This window comes from Stegodyphus dumicola, chromosome 1 (assembly GCF_044657685.1).
Source record: "Stegodyphus dumicola isolate Sdum_Otavi_A_Nest chromosome 1, ASM4465768v1".
Taxonomy (NCBI): Eukaryota; Metazoa; Arthropoda; class Arachnida; order Araneae; family Eresidae; genus Stegodyphus; species Stegodyphus dumicola.
In genome coordinates this window covers 179,652,126-179,677,039 of record NC_140768.1, presented here as the reverse complement: position 1 = coordinate 179,677,039, position 24,914 = coordinate 179,652,126, and the positions used below count along the sequence as shown (strand labels likewise).

General features: G+C 34.6%; 1 protein-coding gene across 2 annotated transcripts in view; it reads left to right on the top strand.

The window, feature by feature from the left end:
• Ing5 (inhibitor of growth protein 5) overlaps nt 1-24,914 on the top strand; it is a 52,133-nt gene that overhangs the window by 10,767 nt on the left and 16,452 nt on the right. Inside the window, exons 1-4 of one of the 2 annotated variants that reach the window (XM_085823274.1) lie at nt 5,594-5,690; nt 8,992-9,063; nt 10,807-10,973; nt 21,182-21,290. In XM_085823274.1, the coding sequence (XP_085679400.1) occupies nt 5,609-5,690; nt 8,992-9,063; nt 10,807-10,973; nt 21,182-21,290 (430 nt within the window). In that variant the 5' untranslated portion in view covers nt 5,594-5,608. Of the gene's footprint in view, nt 1-5,593; nt 5,691-8,991; nt 9,064-10,806; nt 10,974-21,181; nt 21,291-24,914 lie in introns of those variants that run through there. The other variant, XM_035370516.2, reaches the window with a different exon arrangement.

The following is a 24,914-nucleotide window of genomic DNA, read 5'->3' as shown; positions in this document are numbered from 1 at the left end:
ATATATACATTATTTAACAATATTCGGGAAATTTTTCTGGCTCCTAAAGTTATTACACATCTAAATCGTTTCACGTCATGAGGTCGAAAAGGAAAAACCCTTTTTCTCTTCTTACTTCAATGACAGCCAACGCCATCTGTGTCTCGTACATCAAATGAAGAGATTTGTTTTTTAATGTTTGTAAGATACAACTAATCAGTTTCACAACAGTTTGCGATATCTGAAAACCTTTAAAATTCGTGGCTGTCATCATAAAATTTAGCTGTTGTTCGCTATACATATTTGGTTATGTATCATGAGATAAGCGACTAATGACAAGTTGTTCTGCCAAATTTTATCTTGCTTCTATCTCACACTGAGGCAATTTAGCCTGAATTGTATTAGTTATTTATTATACTTCTGTTTATTTCTTGAACAGGCTTAAGGCTTATCTGACTGAGTCCTGAATAAATAAATTCTCACATATACTTAAAGCTTATTGTGGGTTGGCATTAGAGCCTGATGCTGTCTCTGGTTCCTAAATATTCCTACCTAATGCGAGTCCCTTTGTCTTCCCTAAATTCTGCCACCCGGTGCAGCTATATGAGCCCTGGCGCTGGTTCTAGGTTTATGTGAATAACAAATCAATTATTCTTAATTCAAATAGCACTATATGTAATCTTTTGGCCTATGAGTATCATTACCAAAATCTATTTTTAGCATATGGACAGAATGTTTTGTTAAATTTTTCCTTGTCAACAATTTTTAACACATTTAATTTAAATCTGTAATCATCGTCAAGCATAATGTCATCATAAAAGGTTACCATACTCTTTATTATTTAATTACTAACATAAAAATTGTTTAGGCATTGTAACATGAGTGATTACTCAAGTTGTCATGTGTTGATAAACATGTGGTGATGAAAGCAAAATATAAAAAATAATGATTCGCCAGGTTGGTGTCAGGTATAAGATACAATCAAAAGTCGTTAATCCGGACCCGGCGATTCCGGATTATCGATTTTTCCAGATTATAGATCATCAGTGTAAATCTGGTAAGATGGCATGCAGAAATTATAAAATTAAAAATATGAAACCGTAATTTATGAAATAAAGAACAATTATTATCTAAATGGTATCAAAATTTACAAAAAAAAAAAGCTTAATATTTATTTGTTTACTTTATTAAACAGTTCTTTCAATGTAAGTTGTTTATGCTTCGTTTTATGTGATAATACTTTCTCTTTAATTCTATAAACGGACATAATTTTTTCTTCAGTTACAAAGTTCCGCTGTGTCACTTTCTTCACTATCGAAAGCGAGTTATAATGACGAAGAATTTGATTTAAATCATATCAAAGACGAAGTACACTGAGATGAAATACTACATTTAGTAAGGAATTATAAGCCAAATAAAATAAAAACATCTGCCCTGAAGATAAGGATAGTGCTGACAGATCAATTTCCAATTCATTGCGCGCCGCAGCCCCCCCCCCCCCGGCAGAGCAGCGTGAAATTGATAAACAGATTTCGTAATGGTTAGAGAAACAAAGGATATGCCTTTATCCATTTTTTGCAGCAATTCCACTTTTTGTTTGATGGACATCGAAACATACTTTCGCTTTGTAGATCCTTCGGCAGCTCCAGCATCGGAAATTCTATTTGACATAATCGAAAGTTCAAGCTTACTTTTATAAAATTGCTCTAACAGTCTGCAAAAAATAATAAGCCGGATCCAATTAGAAGATTAAGGAACAACACAATCTGCAACATTGAAATAGATAATTAGATAATTTTAGCTTAGCTTATACCATTCGTTATATATTAAACGTGCACGCGTAAACATATTATGCGCACGCATAGAAGTATTACGCGCATGCACGAACGCATTATGCGTTGACTCATGCACAGAAAGTTTGTAGCTTTGAGGTCCGGATTATAGATCATTCCGAATTAACGACTTTTGACTGTATTACCTATTAAAACGAAATGTTCAGTATGGTTGCCGTTCGGTAGTGAAGCAGCTATACCAGAAGAAGCCAGAGCAACTGCAATTTTCTGTTCTTTTCTGACAGACGATAATAATAAATTTTCCCAGTTCCTCCAGGAGCGTCAAGAAAGAAAAGCGCCCCATACCTGGATTCTATTTTGCGTAACATTTGATGGAACACATGACTTTGTTCTGGAAGTAACTGAGGGACCAATTCTGTTACTTGCTGCTGCAATGCAATGAAATTGTAGTCTAATTCTCAAGCAAGTTCATCATTAAAGTACCGTATTTGATGGCATATAAAACACACTTTTTTTCCTAAATTTGGTCTCAAAAAAGTTACCTGCATCTTATACGGAAGGACACAGGTTAACTTTCAATACTGAAAGCTATTTTTAGCCCGGATAAAGGTCTAGACACACATAACTTTTTCTACATCTACATGTGTGTTGCCTTCTAAATAAGGGTGCGTCTTATATGCCGTCAAATACGGTAATTTTTGTCTGATCGTCATGGACTAAGCATTCAAAAAATCTTGAAGCTTCTTTCTCACCTTGTTTTGTCTCAAAAACCTTGTTTTCAATTATGATCAGTGCTTCGTTATAGATATGCTTATTAAAAGTCATATGTGCATGTAGTCTCTGCAGTCACCACAAAATACCTTCCACCATGTCCTTCTTGTACTTATCAAATAAAGTTTGAGGATTAGAAAGGATGATACAAGATGATATAAGGGTTGCATAAAGTTCTCTGATTTTATCTGGTGATCAACATTGTACAGCTTCTTCCATAGTTTCGTTCCAATGGTTATCATTCTCTAACATACCCTGAGCTTCACATGCTTCTCTGTAAGTTCAGCATTCTAGACTATTAACAATTTTAAGGTCTTTAAAGCTAGTTGGACATCGAACATGATGCAATAAAATGCGCAGACAGAAACATTCAAAATTTGTTACGTGGACAGTGTTGACATGAGCAAGAGCTTCCGATGATTTAACCCTTGGCCAGTTTTCAACAAGTGCATCTTGAATGCAATGTTGCTACTCCTTTTTTTGAGTTGTTCCATGTATAATGACGGGAAACTTCGGAATACAATAATCTTTTTGCAAAAGTATCTGTCTGGAAAAGCTGGGAAAAAGTGGTCAGTTTGGTTTTAGGAGGAGATAAAATTCTTTCTTGAAAATTATTCTCATTTAAAAAAAAAAAAAAAAAAAAAACACGCTGTTCATCTTCTAAATGTACGGCAAGATGTGTAGCAGTTGGATATCTTTCATGTAATGGAAAACCAAGGAGCTGCCACCCTGCCTTATTACTACTGACATATCGCCCTGCTTCATAGGTTTGTATTTCATTCAGAGGCTGCAACACACCTTCGTTATGCAGACTGAAGATCGCCTGGTCGCTCCCTTTATTGATATACTATTTACAAATATATTTAATCGCACGAACAGAGTTCCAGGCTTCAACATTTAAAAAAAAAAAAAAAAAAAAAGGTCATTTTACAGTTTTTTAATTATTATTTCTTAAGGTTTTTTAATTATTAATTCTCTATGAATTTTGGGAATTTTATAAATAATCAACAAAACTATGTGTAAGGGTTTTTTAATTTAATTTTGCATCTCTGTCTAAATCATAGATAAATAAGAATATTTCTTTCTAGAAGTGAATATCATTGAAACTTAATAAAATTTCATCTTTTGGAATTTATAAAAATCTATCCTGAAAAGTTAAAAGAAGTAGCCCTAACAGTTATAGCTCTTCTTTCTACTCAAGTTAATATAAAAAGACTCTTCTCAGCTCTGTAGTTTATCAAATCGGATCTGTGGCCCTCCTACAAAGAAAATCTTGTTGAAGCTATACTGTTCCTTAAAAATAACTAATGCCAGTTTTTCCATTTCATAATAAATGCTAATTAATATAAATGATTTGCTATGCCATTAATTTTTTTCTGTAACATCTATTACTTCTTTTATATGTATTAAAGAAACCAGCTATAACCCATGTTACATATATACAGAGTGTTTTTTTTTTAATTGACGGTACTCAGAGACCTGATCAGAGACTCAGAGATATGACTATTGACGACATGGGAAAAAATAATCTGTGAAAAAATAAATTAGTTCCAAAAGTTGCCGATAGGGGGGAATATGACGCTTTTGCCCTAAATTTTAAGTTTAACTGCAGGATAAAATTTCTGACCACTTTAAAAAGTTACAGTAAACAGATAAATGAATAGCAAAGAATTAATTTTTCCACAAATGTGTATTCTAAAAAATAATTTCTGTAAATGGTTACAAATTATAAAAAAAAAAAAAAAGAGAACATTCTATTCAACTTCCTTTTTATTCTTTGTTCTTTTGTTTTTATTCAGTAGAATCGCTTTACCGGGGAAGACATCAGCCATTTTCAATATGACCTGCATTTTTTTGGACTAAGCATTGCATTCTGTTCACTGTACTCTCTACAGCTGAGTGAAACTCAAAATACTGGCGCTGGTGTCGACAACGTGATTGGGATTTTGCAATTTTTTCCCGTGTTTTATGCAAAAGTTTAGCTATCTTAAAGTGTAAAGTGCCACATTTCCCCCTGTCTACAACTTTTTTAACTACCGTAATTTCGCACGTATAGTCCGCACCACCGGATAGTCCGCGGACTATACGTCCGAAATTACGTTTTTTTAATACGGCAATATCCCCATGCTTTTTAAACACATCCTTTTGCGCAAATTTCTCACCGCTTTCTTGTCCACTTCAAAATAACGGAGTAAAATCCTAGTATACGGTGCAGCCTTGGCGCGACTTTGAAAATTATCGCCAACACCAAAAATGATCCAAAGAACGTCTATATATATACTATACACGCATAGTATATATACTATATACTATGTTTAACTATATATTTTCTTTGAATGACCCGCTAACTACTCATCGTATATGTCCCGTTTTTACTGCTCATCATAAAGTCGCCAAAGTAGTCAAATCCCGTGTGCACCGGATACTAGGATTAAACCAATAACGGCCCGCTTCTCTATTTCCATCTTTTGCAGTTTTCTCAAGTACCTCTCAGCAGTAAATCTCCGGCGATGTTTCATCAACGTTAGCGAAGATGAAAGACAAAATACGAAAACAAAATACTGTGCAACGTGCTATCCTCGTGATAAGTGGTAATGAAATGTGACTTTCGACCCCACTCACTCGGTGTTGCCAAACCACGCTATAAGTAAACGAATCACGCTTTTTTTTTCGTACTCCAGGCAAAGAATCCCCCTCCCGGCAGTTGTGCTAAAGCAGTGCGAAGGACACTTGGAATCTCGCGCTTTTTTTATATTTGATCATCGGCAGTTCACGACAGCGTGTTTTTTAAATTTCAACAATTTTAACCGTGAACAACCAGCGTATTATCCGCACTGGTGGATAGTCCGCAGCTTCAAAAATTCGCATTTTAAACACAGTTAGTCCGCGGACTATACGCGCGAAATTACGGTAATTTTTTTTTTTCCGCGGATTCCTTTTCCCATGTCATCAATAATCCCTGTACAAAATTTCGTGGCTTTGCGGCTGATAGTTCAAATTACAGAGGTCTCTGAGTACCGTCAGTTAAAAAGAAAAAAAGAAAACACCCTATATATATATATTATATGAGGGAGTCTTTAAAATTCCAGGAGTCAGATTCGGAGTTGGTCATTCTCCCTACCGACTCCACAGCCCTGAAATTAAGAGGTATGGACTTCAAGCTTTAATAAATTTATTATTGCAGAAATATATTGCAAAATCTTTATAATGAAACCACAGCTAGTATTAAAATACAAAATTTTCTTATTATAGAAATAATATGCACCAAATGACTTTCTACAGAGAGATTAAGTGCCAGTGTTATTGCCTATTAGCCACTGGTAAATTAAATGTGTTATTTTTATCTCACATTTGTGTTCTGCTTTTTGAAGTAAGTAACATGGATATAGAGTCAACATCAAAAATAAATGCTGTTAAAGAATTGTATTTACAAATAACCAGAGTACATAGATTATTAAAAGATATGACGTCAAATGATATAAAAAAAGCATTTTGAACTAAATCAATTTAAAATTATGTATGTTATTTGCATGGAATTTAATACTACAAGAAACAAAATAAATTCTTGCAAACAAAAATGTAACTGTGTAAAATATTTACAGAAGTATTGTTGAAAAATATAAAACTGAAATTTTAAAAATAAATGTATCAATAGAATTTGAAGAGAAACATTAAAAAAAAAAAAAAAAAAGGTTAATGAATCGGCTTATTAAGATTCATTTAATAGCAAAATTGATTTTTTAAATAAAATTTCTTTCTCGTATGAAAACTAAAGAAATTTTTCAGTCTCATAATTCCAATGGAGATAAAAAAAACTAAATATGTTACAATTTTTCATTTTCTATGTAGTAAAAAATTAATGTCATCGGATTTAAGTAATTTTTAAAAGCCACAGAATGGCCAGATACCTTGCATTGTAAATAGAGGCGTGCATTCACTTCTTTTAGATCAGTATGCTATCTGTATATCATTCAATCACACAAATGCTAGTTGTTAGAGCTATCTGAAATTTGGCATGTTGGTAGCCAGAAGTTTGGATATTGATGTAGGTTATCAAGTACTATCATTATCGATAGCATTTTAGTTAGTTTGGCATTTCAATTATCTATAGCATTTTAGCTCATCTTCTGTATGAATGAAAGAACTGATTAAAAAATACTTACTTCTATAATTTGCAATAAGAAGGGAAAATCAAAGCAGATGTAACAAATGTCACTCCATTTTGCATTTAGTAGTGATGTTTCTGTGTTAATTTTGGTATATTTTTCTATACATTTAGGTGGAATTTTGTGATATAATGCCAAGGTTAAGAGTAATAGAGGCTCTAAGTACAGGGTGCGGCAGAGAAACTTCTGTATTTGAAACGTGCGCCATCTAGCGGCAAGGGTGTGCTCATTGAAAAGGGTGGTATCTTAAGTTTTATGTCATGTAGGTTTAGTACTGATCATGCAGTGGACGAGAGAGGAGCACGCATTCTCTGTGGAGTCGCACTTTCCAACGTACTGCATTTTCATCCACATAAATTGGCAGTGGTGCAAAAACTTAATCCATGCAATTTTGTTCCATGAAAAATTGCATGCAAAGTCATTCTTGACAATACGCATCGTGATGCCCACGTGTTCTTTAGCGATGAGGCTCATTTTCATCTCTTTGGTTGCAGCATGCATTAAACAAAACAAGTGATAATGGAGTGGCATGAATCCCCGAGAATTTCATGAGCAGCCTCTCCATACAGAACGTGTGACTGTTTGATGTGCATTGTTCAGAATAGGCATCATTGGACCATGATATTTTGGAGAACATTTCCCTGGACGCCTTATTTCCTTACGAGGCAATTGTCAGTGGCCAGCGTGGTCGCCTGATTTAGCCCTGTGTGATTTCTTTTTGTGGGGCTATTTGAAATCTCTTAACGTCCATAGACCCTGGTTCAACTGAAGAACAATATTCAAGCTGCTATCGACAACATACCCGTTGATATGCTGGTAAAAGTGAAAAGGAACTTCAAAACTCAACTATCTCAATGCATTGACCAGAATGCAGGCCACCTTAATGATATTATTTTTAAACTGGAAAAAAAAAAAAAAAAAAAAAAAAAGAAAAAAGAAAAAAAGAAACCCTTAAGTGTCATTCTGTAACTTAGAAAAAAATTAAACTGATATCACTTCTGTTATTTGTGTTATTCATTTTTTTTTTTTTTTAAATACAGCCCACCAGCAGTCGAGCGGTAAAGTCGCTGAACGCTAGTAGTTCAGTTCGAGGTTTGAATCCCATGAATGGGCTGGCTGCATGGGCTTCTTCGTGGTTTTCCCCATGTGTAACGTTCATTCGAGCCAGTTTTCCTTAGAAAGTCCTCCACAAAGGCATTCCTCCCCTTAGGCAGATAGTTCTAGTGTGCTTTGCCATAATTAAATAAACCAAACCAACCATTTTTAAAATAAGGTAGTTTCCCTGCTGCACCCTGTATTCAATTTGAGACTGTGTGAATGCAAAATGTTCTTTTTAGTGAACTGTGGATTGCCGTGAAACTATTGATTTGGTTGCTGTATGAATTTTGTTGTTTGTTTTTGCTTCTAATTTTGCTTACTTTATTTGTCTGCTACTCAAGATGGAGCTAGGGGATATAGCTAGTATGAAGATGCTGATGAAAATTATTGACCTGTGCAGCATACTAACCTACATATTTTTCCTTCTCAGTAGTTTCTTTTGGTATTTTCAACATATAACGTAGTTATTTCTGATTTATGATAGCAACTTTCAAGTTATGGAGAGATAATATTGTGAAAGTAAAAGGGATAGTATTAAAAGTAATTATCATAACTGACTTTTTTTAAATATAATAATATTGATGTATTTTTCCTAAGTACTGTTTAATCTTTTAATTTTGTTTGATTTTTTGCTATACATATAACATGGACTGTATAATTTATCCATCTTGATTTTCTAAAAATAAAATAGTAAGAAATGGAGTAAGTTTGGTAATTATGGTTTTGGTGGTGTTGGCTTATCTCACTTGTCTGACATAATCAGAACAAGTCCACAAATTTTATTGTAACAAGAAGTACAAAATTGCATCTGCCTAAGGCTTGGGCCTCAAGCACCAGGTACGTGGCTGTACAACTTTGTGCAGCTGTATCCCAATTTTGATAAGTATCCGAGGGTTTTCCACCCCTCTTTCCCTACCACAAAACCACTCAAGAAGACTTTCAACATACTGTGTATTTTGAGTAGCTCCATGCCACACACACTTATGAACATCCATGCCTTCTCTGGGATTCGAACCCAAACCCAAGAAATGATATAGCAACCAGGACCCTAACCACTGTATTGATCAGGGCAGCTCACTGGAATTTTAATTAGTTTAATAAAATGATTTGAATGTTCATCTAATTTCTAAACTAATTGTTTTAAAATAAAAAAAAATAAAACAAATTTTATATTTTTTATCCAGGTTTGGAGACACTACCTGCTGAATTACAGAGGAACTTCAGTTTAATGCGTGATTTGGATACCCGAGCCCAAGGTATAGCTATTTTGAAATTATCAAATCTTCAATATAATGAATCACAGTCAAAATTTAATTTTAATATTAGAAATTTTCTTGTCAGTCTTTCTGAATTATTGGATCATTACATTATGTACACTGTTATACTGTACTATCCATGTGCCTTGACAGCATTGGCAACTGCTTGAAACATAATGCATTTATCTTCTGTATACTTTGCTGATTGTCAGTTTTCAAAATGTCATCATTCAGAGACGTGTTTATTCTGTAATTTATTTTTTAGTTGAATTATTCTGTTAGTTTTTAGCAAGCTGAGTTATAACACATTTGTTATTAATGTAAATCTTTATATTAAATTTAAATAATATATCTAATTGATATAAATTCAGATACATAATGCTTTATTGAAATAATTAATATAAAATGCTTTATTGAAATTAGGGAAAATATTTCTGGCATCATTTATGGTATGATATAAAAAGATTTATTATAAGTTTTTACTTGCATAATTATTGCAATTATTTTATTGTTCATTATATTTCAGCTTTTTGTTTAGCTTGTTTTCTTATTTTTGACTAGTACAGTCAAAAGTCGTTAATTCGGACACCCATAATCCGGACCTCAAAGCTACAAACTTTCTGCGCATGCCTCGCGTTGACACATGCGCATAGGCGTTTACGTGTGCGCATAAGACCTTTACGGCTGCGAATATTCGCGTGTGCATAAAACGTTTACGCATGCGCGTTTAATGTATAATGGATGGTATAAGCTAAGCTAAAATTATCTAATTCAGTTAATGTTGCAGATTGCGTTGTTCCTTAATCTTCGAATTGGATCCAGCTTATTATTTTTTGCAGACTGTTAGAGCAATTTTATAAAAGTAAGCTTGAACTTTCGATTATATCAAATAGAATTTCCGATACATATTTGCTAATATGTAAAGGACTAAAGCGAAAGTATGTTTTGAAATCCGAAATCTGTTTATCAATTTCATGCTGCTCGGCGGGGGGAATGCCGCGGTGCGCAATGAATTGGAAGTTGATCTGTCAGCACTATCCTTATCTTCAGGACAGATGTTTTTATTTTGTTTGGCTTATAATTCCTTACTAAATGTAGTATTTCATCTCGATGTACTCCGTCTTTGATATGATTTAAAACAAGTTCCTCATCACTATAATTCGCTTTCGATAGTGAAGAAAGTGACAGAGGTTATTGAAAACGAAAAAATTTCGATTGACAAATTAGTCAGTGTTCTCGACACAGCAATTATAGGACTTGAACAGCGGAACTTTGTAACTAAACAAGAAATTATGTCTGTTTAATAAAATTAAAGAGATGTCTGTATAATAAAATTAAAGAGAAAGTATTATCACATGAAATGAAGCAACTTAAACAACTTACATTGAAAGAAATGTTTAATAAAGTAAACAAATAAATATTAAGCTTTTTCTTTTTGTAAATTTTGATACCCTTTAGATCATAATTGTTCTTTATTTCATAAATTACGGTTTCATATTTTTAATTTTGTAATTTCTGCATGCCATCTTACCAGATTTAAACTGATGATCTATAATCCGGAATCGCCGAAGTCCCGACGAGTCCGGATTAACAACTTTTGACTGTATAACGATTTGGGTTTTTTTATGTTTGACCTTTTTTTTTTCTGTATTTAAGTAAGCAAATGTGAATTATATTTGATTATAATTACTGGAATATTTTACTATATTTTTAATGTTTTAGTAAATTGATTTATACTTTTAGAGGAGCTCAAAACTATTGACAAACTTTCAGTAGAATATTTTAAAAGTATTCATGAGTTGTCATCAGAGAATAAAGCTGAACAAATGTCCAAAATTAGAAAATTATTCAAGAAAGCCTTAGATTATGGTGATGATAAAGTTCAGTTGGCTATGCAGACTTATGAAATGGTAATATATATTTTTATATTCTAAAACTAACTTTTGAATGTGCCATTTTTATTCTAGGTATTAGTTATGCAGTACAAAGTCTCTAATTTGGACGTACTTTATCCGGAATGATCTATAATCCAGACCTCAAAGCCACAAACTTACGCATGCGCGTTTGATGTGCGCGTCCGCTACGCATGTACGTAAAGCCAGTAAAGCATTTACCCATGCGCGCTTCCGATAGTGAAGAAAATAACAGAGAACATTATTGAAAATGAAAAAAATTTCGATTGACAAGTTAGTCTGTATTCTCGACACAGCAATTGCAGGACTTGAACAATGGAACTTTGTAACTGAACAAGAAATTATGTCTGTTTATAGAATTAAAGAGAAAATATTAGCACCAAAAATGAAGCAACTTAAACAACTTACATTGATAGAAATGTTTACTAAAATAAACAAATAAGTATAAGCTTTTTTTTTTTTTTTTTTTTTTTTTGCTAATTTTGATATACCCTTTAGATCATAATTGCTCTTTATTTCATAAATTACGGTTTCATATTTTTAATTGTATAATTTCTGCATGCCATCTTACCAGATTTAAATTGATGGATCTATAATCCGGAAAAAACCATAATCCGGAATCGCCGAAATCCCGGCGAGTCTGTATTATGGACTTTGTACTGTATTATTCTAGTATTATTGATTATGCTGTATAATATAAACCAGATGCATAATCCTTACTAACAATTCTGTTTTACTTAATCCTTCAAGTAGTCAAGAATTTTGCCTTAAAATTTTAAATTTCCCCCAAAAGGAGAGTAAAGGAATAGTTATTTTTAAAATTGCAAAACATGGCTGTTTAGAATTACAATCAAAACTCTGCCTTACTTTTCTGGACACATTTGAAGAGTTGATATATGTAGTTATTTAAAGATTTTAGATGAAATATTCTTGTTATGTTATTACATAAAAATACAAAATATCAAATTAATAATTGGCATTTACTTTGTACTTATGTTCAGTCTGACTGCTGGGTAGATCTTCACAAATCCAATAATGTGAAGCTATCAGAACAAACTTTATTACATTCTATTTACAAAACATATACATCACCAAAAATTTGTTACAGTTTTTCATCATAAAAACTGAAGTAGATTTTTATATATAGAGTTTTGAAAGATTTGAGCAAAATGATTATAAGGTTTTAATAAAAAAAAAAAAAAAGTTTCTGTGCAATCAAGGATCAGTTTAAGATAATATTATTTGTGTAAGCCGCATAGTGATTAATAGCCATTTAGTAATATATCCTGAATTAATGAACATTGCAAGATAGCTATTTCAAAGCAGTTATGTTCTTCATTTCACTGCATATCTTTATAAGCAGTTTTGCTTGCAGAATTGTACTTAAGCAGAATGTAATATTATATTATGGTGATTTCCTATATGTTTTTACCACCAATCCTCAAATTCCATATCACAGATTATGTTCTTACTGCATTAATATAAATATTAACAAGACATAGTGCGCAATAAAAATTAAGCTTTATTTCGGAATTTCGCGCACACTGCCCGACAGCCTGCCTGTTTCGCTCTGCTCGCTACTCGTAAGAAATTTCTCCTCTAGGGTTGCCACACTTATCGGAGGGCGCAAGGCGCGCTCCTTATCGCCATCACCACAGAGTTTCCCCCCAGTTCCTTTAATGGCTATTCAAAGGAACGACATAGGTTATGAAATTATCTCAGAGTATCTGTACTGTCGGGTATTTTTACATGATTACAAAATTAGAATAGATCAAAATGAAATTCAATATATAACAAGGTATTGACACATATAATAAACATGAAATAACAAGAAATATGTTAAGATATGAATTTAAAAAAAATGTTTTAAATTGTTATGTAAGAAGCAAGTTTCTTAGGGAAGTGAACATGTCTTCCCGATCTGGTGACAGTTTGTGTCTTAGAGAGTTCGTTTGCAGATTTATTCTGCTGAACTGTCTTTAAGTCTTTATTTGTTTTCAGTTCAGGCAAATTAGAGTCCGAAAGCAAATAGGCTGGTTTCACACGGTCTATAGACACAGTAGATTTCAGACCGTTAACATCAATTGTGAAAGTTTTGTCCGTTCTAGAAAGAACTTTATGCGGACCTGTATATGGTTGGCACAGAGGTGGCTTTACTCGATCGACACGTAAGTATACATGCGTACACGACTTTAAGGTAGCACTTACGTAACATTTTTCTTGGCAATGTGCAGATGTTGCTATTGGATTCAATTGTTGCATTCTATGCCGAAGATTCGTGATAAATTGTGTGTCATACGGAGATATCTTAGATGACGTTATCATATCACTAGGCAGCTTGAGAGTTGTGCCGTACAGTTCAGCACAAGATGACTGTAGATCTTCCTTTATGGCTGTCCGAATACCAAGCATAACAACTGGTAGTGTTTCAGTCCAGTTATTGGTCTCGTGAGCCTTGAGAGAAGATTTTAAATGTCGATGAAATCGTTCAACAATGCCGTTTGACATTGGATGATAGGCTGTTGTTGTGATTCTGTTCGTACCCAAAATGCGCGTGAATTCTGCAAAAAGTGCGGATCTCATTTGAGAACCTTGGTCTGTTGTTATGATCAATGGGCAGCCAAAACGAGATATCCAACAGTTGAAGATGGCTCTGCAAATGGTTTCCGTTTTCATATCCGGGATGGGAATGGCTTCAGGCCATCTGGAGAATCTATCTATTAGAGTCAAAAGGTACACGTTGCCTTCTGATGGAGGTAACGGTCCAACGATATCCATATGGATTTCTGAAAAACGTGCATCAGGAAGAGAGAATGTGCCCAGTGGTGCTTTAGTATGCCTAGTAATTTTCGATTTTTGGCAAGATTCACAGGATTTCACCCAATTTTTGATATGACGTTTCATATCGGGCCATACATAACGAGAACAAATAAGCTTTGTAGTAGCTGCAATTCCTGGATGTGACAGATTATGCAGATGATTAAAGATGAGTCTGCGAAAGGAATTCGGAACAAATGGACGAGGAATGTCTGTTGATATGTCACAAAGAATATTACCATCAGAATATTGGCACGGTTTAAATTCCAGTTTCAAAGATGATGTGTTGTTTTTGAGAAGGTCTTGTACCTCCGGATCATGCCATTGAGCTTCCGAAAATTTTTTAAAATCCAAAAATGGAGATTTTGTTATGGAATCAATTTCGATTCTTGAAAGAGCGTCAGCAACGACGTTTTTTGAACCTTGCACATGCCTAATATCAGTAGAGTACTGAGAAATAAAATCTAAATGTCGCAATTGTCGAGGTGAACATTTATGAGGGTTCTGTTTAAAAGCGTATATTAACGGTTTTTGATCCGTATAAATTATAAAATTTCTGCCCTCTAACATGTGTCGGAATTTCTTAATTGCAGAATAAATAGAAAATAATTCCCTATCGTACGCGGACCATTTCTGTTGACTTTTATTGAGTTTCATAGAGAAAAATGCTATAGGTTCCCATGTTTGTTGAGACAACTGCATAAGTGTGCCGCCTATTGCGACGTCTGAGGCATCTACCCAGATGCTTAGCTGGGCTCCGGGAATAGGGTGTCTCAAAAGGGTAGCCTGAGCAATGGCATTTTTGGCAGCAATAAAGGCTTGTTCAGCATTCTCGTTCCAATTTAATTGTGGGGATGAATCCTGAACACGCGAACGAGATTTCTTTTTATTCATATAGTCTTCTAACAATTTTATTAAAGGAGAAAGAATATGTGCTGCTTTAGGTATGAAACATCTGTAAAAGTTAAACATGCCTAAAAATCGGCGAAGCTGAGTGAGAGTGGTAGGTTGAGGAAAATCTAAAATACATTTGACTTTGTCAGGAAGAGGTTCAATTCCGTTTTCACTAAGGTGAAAACCTAAGAAATCAATAGACGTTTGACCAAAGGTGCATTTTGAAACATTTATGCAAAGTCCATATTCCTGAAGTTTGGAAAATAAAGCTTTCAAATGCCTGCAATGTTCCTCAGAATCTTTAGAGGCTATGAGCAAGTCATCAACGAAAGCGTAAACACCTTCTAAATCCCGCGTGACTTCATCTATAAAACGTTGAAAAGTCGCGGATGCATTGCATAAGCCGAATTGCATACGGGTACTTTCGAATAAACCGAATGGTGTGCATATGGCGGTTTTGTGGATGTCGGCTGGGTTAATTGGTATTTGATGGTATGCCTTAATCAGGTCGACATGACTAAAAATTTTAGTACCGTGCAATGCAGCAGTAAAATCGGCTAAGCATGGAATAGGGTATTTGTCTTTTATCGTTTGAGCGTTCAATGCTCGATAATCTCCTACAGGTCTCCATTCCAGACTTCCCTTTTTTGGAACCATGTGAAGTGGGGATGCATAATTGCTGCTCGAAGGTCTCAAATGCCCCAATTGCATCATAGTTTGAAATTCTTGTTTTGCTATTTTTAAGCGATCTGGAGCTAACCGACGAGGTTTTGCAACCACAGGTGGACCTTTAGTTATGATATAATGAACGGTGTTATGTTTAACAGGTTGGTTAGGATCTGGTAATCTAGTAACTGAAGGAAATTCTTTTAAAATTTTGTGATATGGTGTATCACTAAATACAGTTTTTACTGAATAAATGCTTGCATTTTTCACGCAACCGACGGTTTTAAAATGCGTTTTTAAATCTTTGAGACATTTGTTTCTGAGATCAGGAACCAATTCAAAGAAATGGAGAAAATCTGCTCCAAGAATGGGTGTACTAACATTTGCTATAAGAAAAGTCCATGTAAACTGTCGTCTTAATTTGAAATCCAAAGAAAGTGTTTTTTGACCATAAACATGAATAGTAGAAGAATTAGCAGCTAAAAGTGTTTGTTGGGACGAATTCCGTTTTTGAGAATTATTTGCTGGAAGTAAAGACACGTCAGAGCCGGTATCGACCAAGATTGAAAGGTTTGTTCTACGGTCACGAACGAACAGGCGACGTGAAACTTGAGGCAAAGAATAAGTCGCCTCTATTCTTTGCTGGTTTCGTTTCCCTGCCATGAACAAGGTTTTGTACATTTGTCATCTCTACACTTTTTCCCAAAACGTCTATGATACCAGCAAACAGAATAATCTCTCCTTTTGGAATTGCTTCTTTCCTTATTGCAATCTCCGCGATTTGGCGAGCGACCACGAGAAAGAGAAATGCGATCAATACGTTTGTTTAATTTTTCTATTTGTTTAAATAATTTATCCTCAAGAGACTGATCGACTGTGCGAGAAACAGCACAAGTCCCTGGAGTTGGATTTACTTCTAAAATTCTGTCGGCAATTTCTGCAGCTTTATCTACAGTTAAATTGGAAACCGCTGCCCAAATAGACTGAACAGTCGAAGGCAAACGTTGAAGGAATAATTCTAACATTAAGTTATCAGGAACATTTAAAGATTCTGCTCGACGTTGCATATTTATAAGCAAATTGGAAGGTTTTCGAGAACCTAATTCCTCTCCAGATAATAATTGGCGAATTTCTTGCTGAGAAGATTCTCCTGAACGATTTATTAACTCAGTTTTGAGCTTTGTATATGGATCAATAGGGTCTGGTTTCATAAGTAAATCCCGTACTATTGATGCAGTATCTGGAGGAAGATGAGCAACTATATAATTATATTTAGTAATGGATTCTGTGATAGGTTTGGGGGTGGCGAGAGCAAAGGTACTTTCACACATAATAAACCATAAAGAGGGGTCTGATCGGTTATAAACCGGAATTTGGACAGCATAAACATCAGACATTGTGCAAGGTTTTTAAGCCAAAATAAAAGCAAAAATTTAACTAAAGAAAATTAAATTAAATGATAAGTAGAAAACAGAATTATAAAATGATCTATAATTACTACTCATCTGTGATCCGGAGGACGAAAACCGATGTAATCCATTACTTCTGGTTTGGAGATCTTGAGTGATGGCTTGTAGTCAAAACCGAAAGTGCTTGAGAACTGTTCATACGATTTAACACAGTCCGGGTTACCATTATGGAAATTTCCTGTTATGTTTTTACCACCAATCCTCAAATTCCATATCACAGATTATGTTCTTACTGCATTAATATAAATATTAACAAGACATAGTGCACAATAAAAATTAAGCTTTATTTCGGAACTTCGCGCACACTGCCCGACAGCCTGCCTGTTTCGCTCTGCTCGCTACTCGTAAGAAATTTCTCCTCTAGGGTTGCCACACTTATCGGAGGGCGCAAGGCGCGCTCCTTATCGCCATCACCACAATATACACAAGAGGTTCAAAATTTCCATTTTAATATGAGTTTTAGTAATGCATTTATGTTAAAAGTGTAAACAAGTTCACAAGAATACTTTTAGCATTCATGCAAAACACCAAATGAACCAAAGCCAGCATTCTTAAAATTTTCACTAGTCCTGAATATATCTTTGTTCTAATAAACATATTTTTTGGCACTAACTTAATTGCTTTAATAATGGGCAAGTTAATCACATATATGTGTGCTTTCAAATGTGGATGCAATTTTCTTGTCAAAGCCACTCATTTTGAATATTTTTTCATGGTATCATTTTTCAAGCATCAGTGTGTGCTTGTTCTCTTGATTCAGAAAAGGGATTATTTTATAAGTCTTGTATTTCTGAGTTAGATGGTATCTTGTCTGAGATTTCACTCTTTATCAGGTTGTTAAATAAGATTATGTTATTGGGCATATTATTAAAAACTGAAAACTACTAATAGAATTAATTCCATGGAATGTCTTTACACAAACATCTTGGCTTTCCTTCATCAGTTTTTTTCAGAAAAGGAAGCATACAAAATCTTATTTTTCTTGTGTTTGTGTATCTTGTATATGTCATATTTTTAATGCATTTTCATTTGTTAGCAAATAAAGTCTGTTAGCTTTTTTTTTTTTTTTAATTAAAATAATTCTTCTGTGCGTACGTCTGAATCACCTCTTTTTGTAAATGTCTGATGTACCGAGATATACACAGTACACAGTAGAATCAAAGTAAATTCTATTAGTGTCTTTTTTTTAATTAAAAAATTTTAATTTAAAAAAATTCTACTATGTGAACCTATCTGAATCATCTCTCCTTGTATTTGTATGATACAAGGAAAGGTACACAGTGTGCCTCTCCTTGTATTTGTATTATATTTGTATTTGTGTGCATTAGAATCATACGCTGTGTGTGATTCTACTGTGTGGATCTATCTGAATCACTTCTCCTTCTTCCTACTATTCGAATATTCAGATTTTTTTTATTTCTTATAAAAGCTTTCAAAATATTTTTTTAATTTATAAACTATCTATATAAATAAACTTTTATTTTTTATCCTCACTTTCCTTGTACCTATTTCAAAATACACATATTTGATCTTACATATTTGAAAGAGAAATTATTATTGATCTGTTATGTAATACTTTATTCGAATTCAGTGTTTCTCAAACTTTTTTTAAAAATATTTTATAACTGAGTCATGATTTTAAGTCTAAAATGCTTTCAGGTTTAAATTCCCTCAAATGGTCAGTTTTAAAACACTGTATGATCACCAGGTAAATAACTGAAACTATTTTTAATAAATTAGAAAAATACATTTTACGTAAGTGGAATCCCCCCCCTAAAAAAAGGTTATAAGCATCAGCTTTTAAAAAGTAATTATTGTCTAGGGAATACTCTCCAGAAAGTAGGTAGCTGGCACTAATTGTGTAGCAGCAGTTGTGCACGTAGGTAGAGTAAGTTCGCAGATGCATCAGAGCAAGTGGAATGACAAGACATTTAGACAAGTGGTCTCACTTGCAAGCTGTGATTCATTGTCCTGATCAAGTATCTCCAGTGTGGCCATACCATTAATGGCAATTGTTATTGTGCTACTTAGACAAGGTTACGTGAAGCCATCTGATCGCCAAATTCAAGAAGTGGGAAGTCTGGAGTTACCTCCTTATAGCCCAGGTTTAACACCCAGTTGACTATTTCCTTTTCTCAAAATTGAAGGAGCGTTTATCTGCAATGAGGCTATGTGAAAACAGCCACTAAGAACTGGCTCAGTGGGCAGGGACATGATTTCTCCCAAGCTGCGTTAAACAAGTTGGTTTTGCATTCAGATGAATGTCAAAATAGATTTGGTGGTTATATGGAAAAATGAAAGGCAAGTATTCCTCTTAATTCTGTTTTGTATTTTCTGTCTGTTATTACTAAATAATTTTTATTACCCTTGTAACCTTTTTTTTTTTTTTTTTTGATTCTCCTGGTAATAACAATATCTGAAATCTAACAGAGCTAAATCTTAATGCCTTAATAGTATTACTTGGTGAGAACTATCAGAAGTATCAATTAAAAAAGAAGCGTGTATAATCTAATTTTGAAATATTTATAGAAAAATTTCCTATTCTACTTCCTTTTTGGGGGGGGGGTAGAATGAAAGGAGGAAGTGAACTCGGGTACAAATATTTCTAATAAAAAATTTTAATTATGTTTTGAAATTAAAAGATTATGAATCACATTAAAATGAGAAATGCATGTTCGTATTGCTTATTTCAGCTCTCTGATGTCAGGTTGTACAGCTATAAGTTTAACTTATTGCAGTTTTTATTCATACTGTGGGGGCATATGTTATCAGGTACCGTGGATGCATATGCATATGTTATCGAGAAAAGTGTCATACAGACACTATCAACAGTTAGATAAAACTTATTTATTCTCCTCAGCCAGAAGTTGGCCAGTGTTATTTTCTTAAAATGGCATTTGAAGATTTCATTACATGACAGTTCAACAACCTTTGCACTTTTTTCTCCCAAGTTTAAAAAGAAGGTTGAAAGACTTAAATTTTCCACAGCAGAAAACAGCTCATATACCTAAAATTTATTGAATTAATTCTTAGAAAATTAGTTTCAAAACTTTTGAATAAAAGCTTATATTATTTAGTATTATTTATAGTAAATTTTTTGAGAAAAGAAAGAATATTTGTTCACTTCTTTTTTGTAAATGCAAGATCTTTTAAAGTGTTTTTAACTAGTCATGAAACAAATGTTTAGTCAGGAAATATGAAATGTGTTACATTTAACCTAATGCTACTTGAGCATTTTCAGCTTTTGGAAGGTATCAGCTAAAACAGGTAGCATGTGGTCACAATCTAACCAATGAGCTGATGATTTTTTGGGAAGGGGGGAAGGTTTGCAGATAATCAAAAAGGATCTGTATGTTTATGTATGTGAGTGCATATTTAGTAAACTTGCATTAATTCAAAAATAAATAATTAAAAATTTGTTCAATTTGATCAAAAGTGTATGTTTAGAAAATCTCATTTAATTGATTTCCAGACTGTTTCAAAAAATCAAAACCAGATAATTTGAAAAGTTAACTAGTACCTTCAAATTAGCCACCACCCAGTATATTTGCAAAATTAGCATTTACATGGAAATTACCCAGAATAACAAGGTTATTCCATAAATTTTGAATTTCAAAGAAGGTACAGATCTTTAAAGAAAATCATAACATAGATTCTAGCTAAATTAAAGTTACTTTGTTGGTTAGATCTTTACTTGAGCTGTGAAGAGACTATTTGCTAAGTTCAACTGTATCAGTAACAACCTGTGGAAAGGATGAAAAGACCTTTTTTATTCAACTCAAGAAAAATATTAACTGTTGGTACTCCTGGTGCTTATAGATCCATGTCAGTACTTTTAACGGCAATGTAAAATTAAATAATCAGCCAAAGCTGCATAGAAATATTGAACGCGTAGTTGGCTCTACCACCAATGTACACTAACTGGCAATTAATATACATGTCCATGAAAGAGCAAGCTTAATAGCAGGAAAACAAAGTGGCCAAAAGGCAGAACATGCTCTACCTGAAGTAACTGAGACACCAGCTTAAATAGTATCTTTTTAGCCTAATTTGCATAACATATGAAACTGAAATCTCATTCTAGCAAGGAAGCATGGTTTGAAGACAAGAGTAATAGGAAAGATTGCTTCAAAATAAAATTAACTATTAAACAACTTAAATGAATCCACACAACACTTAACATTAAAATTTTTAAAAATGAAAAATGCTCTTTACTTTTGAATCAGTCATTATATGTGCAGCTGAAGAACCAATGCTAAAATTTATAAAATGAGTTTTACCTGTAAAATATTAATTTTATAATGCCTCACACTTTTAGAATGTTTTATATTTTGAATGATTTAATTTTTTTTTTTTTAGGTGGACAAGCATATAAGGCGGTTAGATGCTGATCTTGCAAGGTTTGAAGCTGATTTAAAAGATAAAACCTTAAATCCTCATTCTTCAGATGGTGATACAGCCCACAAAAGTGAGTGCACATTTTGCGTTGCTGAAAACAATGTTCTAGAAAAGCATATGGGCTTAGTTTTTTAATCATGACATATCACAGTAAAGCATTCTGTGATATTTCATTGTTCACTATCTGGCATTCATCTAAATGGAAAAATCATGTCTTTGTATTATTTAAAATTTTTAGAAACTTTTTTTTTTTTTTTTTTTTTTTTTTTTTAACGTTAAGTAAATGCTAAAATGATGCTTGTAAAGCCATCATAAAGCACATGTAGGACTTCAACTCAGAACAAACAAAAGCTGTCACCAAACAGTGTAATCCAAAGCCAGTAACGCTAAGCATAATGTCAATACAATCATAGGATTTTGGTTTTATATAAAACTCATCCTTGATAAGCTGGTTTAGTTGTGAAGAAAGATATAAGTAAATAAATTTTATTTATTTGTTTTTCCCACGCATTTTGAAAAATTGTTAAAATTTGGAGCAATATAGTATTCCAAAATTATAAAATCAAGAAAAGAGTGCATTAATAGGCACAATGTGCAATTTTATTTGGAAATTTGTGTTTTTTAACTTTTGATAATTAATTATCATATTTTTTAGCACTGAATCCGAAAATGACTCTGATTCTTTACATCACATCAGGATCGCAAATGTGTAAATTGACCAGCACATTGAAAAACTATAAATGGTGCTGGAAGGATACACATGTGATGAAAATTGTCAGCATAAATATTTTAAAAGAAAAGCATTGTAAAGGACCAATGACAGTACACAGAGGAGGTGCACTGATGCCCTTTGCATAATTCACAGGTTAAACACCAATCATAGAACACTGCGTGCAAAGCATTGTTTGTGAAAAATCCTTTAATAACATAGTAGGAAGTTTGTTTGTTTAATAAGGTGTTTGAACATGCTAATAAGATGGGATGGGCAGGGAAACAACGAGTTGACTTGATAAAGTGCTTTAGCTGAACAGGGAAAATGCTGCCAAAACAGTATGAGTTTATCGACAAAATCATAAGACAGGGCCCATGTTCTATAAAAACAGTGCACGATTTGGGAAAAACATTCTGCAACATTCAAAAACTTTATGCAAATGTGATAGATCATGATCCGAACAACCATGTGTTCCCTTTGAAGTTGTTACAGAGGTGCATAATATGATTACTGTAGGTTCATTGCATACTGCAAGAGGTATTCCATACAATTTGGATGTGCTGAAAATCACAATCCTCAAGCTAATGTGCTCTGTTCTGCATATGTTTCCTTATCAATTCCAACATATCCACATGTTGCACTGTGGAGACAAGCAACATGTCAACTTTGCGAATTTTTTCTCACCAGATATGAAGATGACTGGTGGCTGTCGTGGATATTATGGATGGATGAGGCACATTTCTCCTTAAACATAAACTCCAAATACTGTATTCACCGTGCTGACAAAAATCCTCAGAATGTGGCATTAGGGTCATTATACAGAATTAAAGTGACTGTATTTGTGTGGCATCACATTTGTTCTTTTTCCGTGTTTCTTTGAAGAAATCATTTCTACTGGTTTAAAAATGTGCTCCATCGCAAATGCCTGGTATACAACAGTGTTGCAGAATTACATAATTTCAGAATGGCAGCAGCAAAATGTCAGTAACGGCATTGTATGAATGCAAAATGGTCGTCACATGTGTTTGGCAAGTGCTGCAATAGCACTTTGAAGATGGCTTACCAGTGGCAGACTGGTAAAGGTAGCTGAACAGTAGTATTTCAGTCGGGGGTTAAATCGCACAAATGAGCTAGCTGCATGGGTCTTTTCATGGTTTTCCGCATGTGTAATGTGTGTACGAGCCAGTTTTTCTTAGAAAGTCCTCCACAAAGGCATCCCTTCCTTTAGGCAAATAGCCCTTGAGACTTTACTATAATCAATTAAACTAAACCAGACCAGCACTTTGAAGGTAGATTCATCTCCTGTTTTGCGGTTTTATTGACATCATGATTCTATGACCTCACTCCAATGTATTTCTGATTCTTGGGTTATCTGCAATCTAAGGTGTACATGTCAAATGATTTGGCAGAATTGAAAGGTGTTATAAAATGTGAACTTATTACAGATTCTTCTTGCGATGTTACATTTGTCATTGTTTTTAACAATCTCCTGCAGGAAATGTACACTGGTGTGCAAAAATTAAGGACCAAGTCGAAAAATTAGCATATCAGCTGAACGAAGAGGCAGAGCGGACAGAAAGACCAATCAGGAGATTAAGTAAGGTGATGTACGGTAGCACATGCGCAGATATGCAGGTAGACGTAATGGGGGAGTGTCTGAGTAGTATAAAGCATGTTGTCGGTGTAAGATCAGTATTTCTGGCAAAGAGATTGCACGCCGTATAGCAGTTAAAATCACACCGAGTTGCTGCCTCAGCAAGAAATGGCGAATAATCAATCTGTTAGACGACATCTGGATGCTTTTACCCGAGGTCGAATCATTGGGAAGTTGGAGGAAGGCCGCAGTGTGACAAGTGTGGCTGCAGAGTTCGGAACTGCTCACAGCATCGTTTCACGACTTTGGAGACAATTTCAAACTACAGGAACAGCTATCCGGGAGTTTAGTAGTGGCCGTACATGAGGAACCACACCCGCAGATGACCTGTATATTGCCTTACAGGCCAGAAGAAACAGGCGGCAGACAGCGGGAGAAATCGCTAGACACAGGCGACTGGACGACCGATATCGCGTTTTACCGTGGTCAGAAGACTGCACGGTGGTGGTCTGTTTGCACGACACCCTGTACGGTGTGTACCTCTCGTTTTCTGTGGTGCCGGGAACACTGGAATTGGAGAGACAATGAATGGGGACGAGTACTCTTTACAGATGAGGCAGATTCAGTCTGAGTAGCGATTCTCATAGCATACTCATCTGGAGAGAGCGGGGAAGCTGCAATCATCCCTCGAACATCATTGAAAGGGACAGGTATGGAGGTGGCAGTGTTCTCGTTTGGGGAGGCATCGTGCTTGGTAGTCGTACAGACCTTCACATCTTTGACGCAGGTTCAGTCATCAGGACCTGTTATTGTAACGAGATTCTTCTTCCATATGTGTGTCTTTTTAGAGGTGCTATGGGTCCGCAGTTCCTTTTCATGGACGACAATGCACCATGTCATCGCACAGTAGCTGCCGAACAGCTCTTAGAGAGTGAGGATATTGAATGTATGGATTGGCCGGCACGATCTCCGGATCTCAGTCCCATCGAGCATGTATGGGATTTTCTAGGCAGACGCTTGGCAGCTCGTACCTTACCACCAGTAACGATTCCGGAGCTTCGATTGGCGCTGCAAGACGAATGGGCAGCAATGCCTCAACAACTCATTGACACCCTCATTCTCAGCATGGGCAAACGCTGTGAAACCTACCTAGCAGTCAGGGGAGATCATATCCCTTATTAAAGACCGGATGTTTCTTGCTGGACACCCATCACAGGGATGTTTCGGCTTTCAGTCGCATTTCGCTCCATGCTACTTTTCCAATAAAGTTTCTTTTTATCCCTCTGATTTCTCTTTTAGTAAGTGTTGCTTACATTACTCATGTCCTTATGTATTGGGGATCTTACGGTATTAAATGTGTTGATTTGGAAAGCTTTTGTACAAAGTTA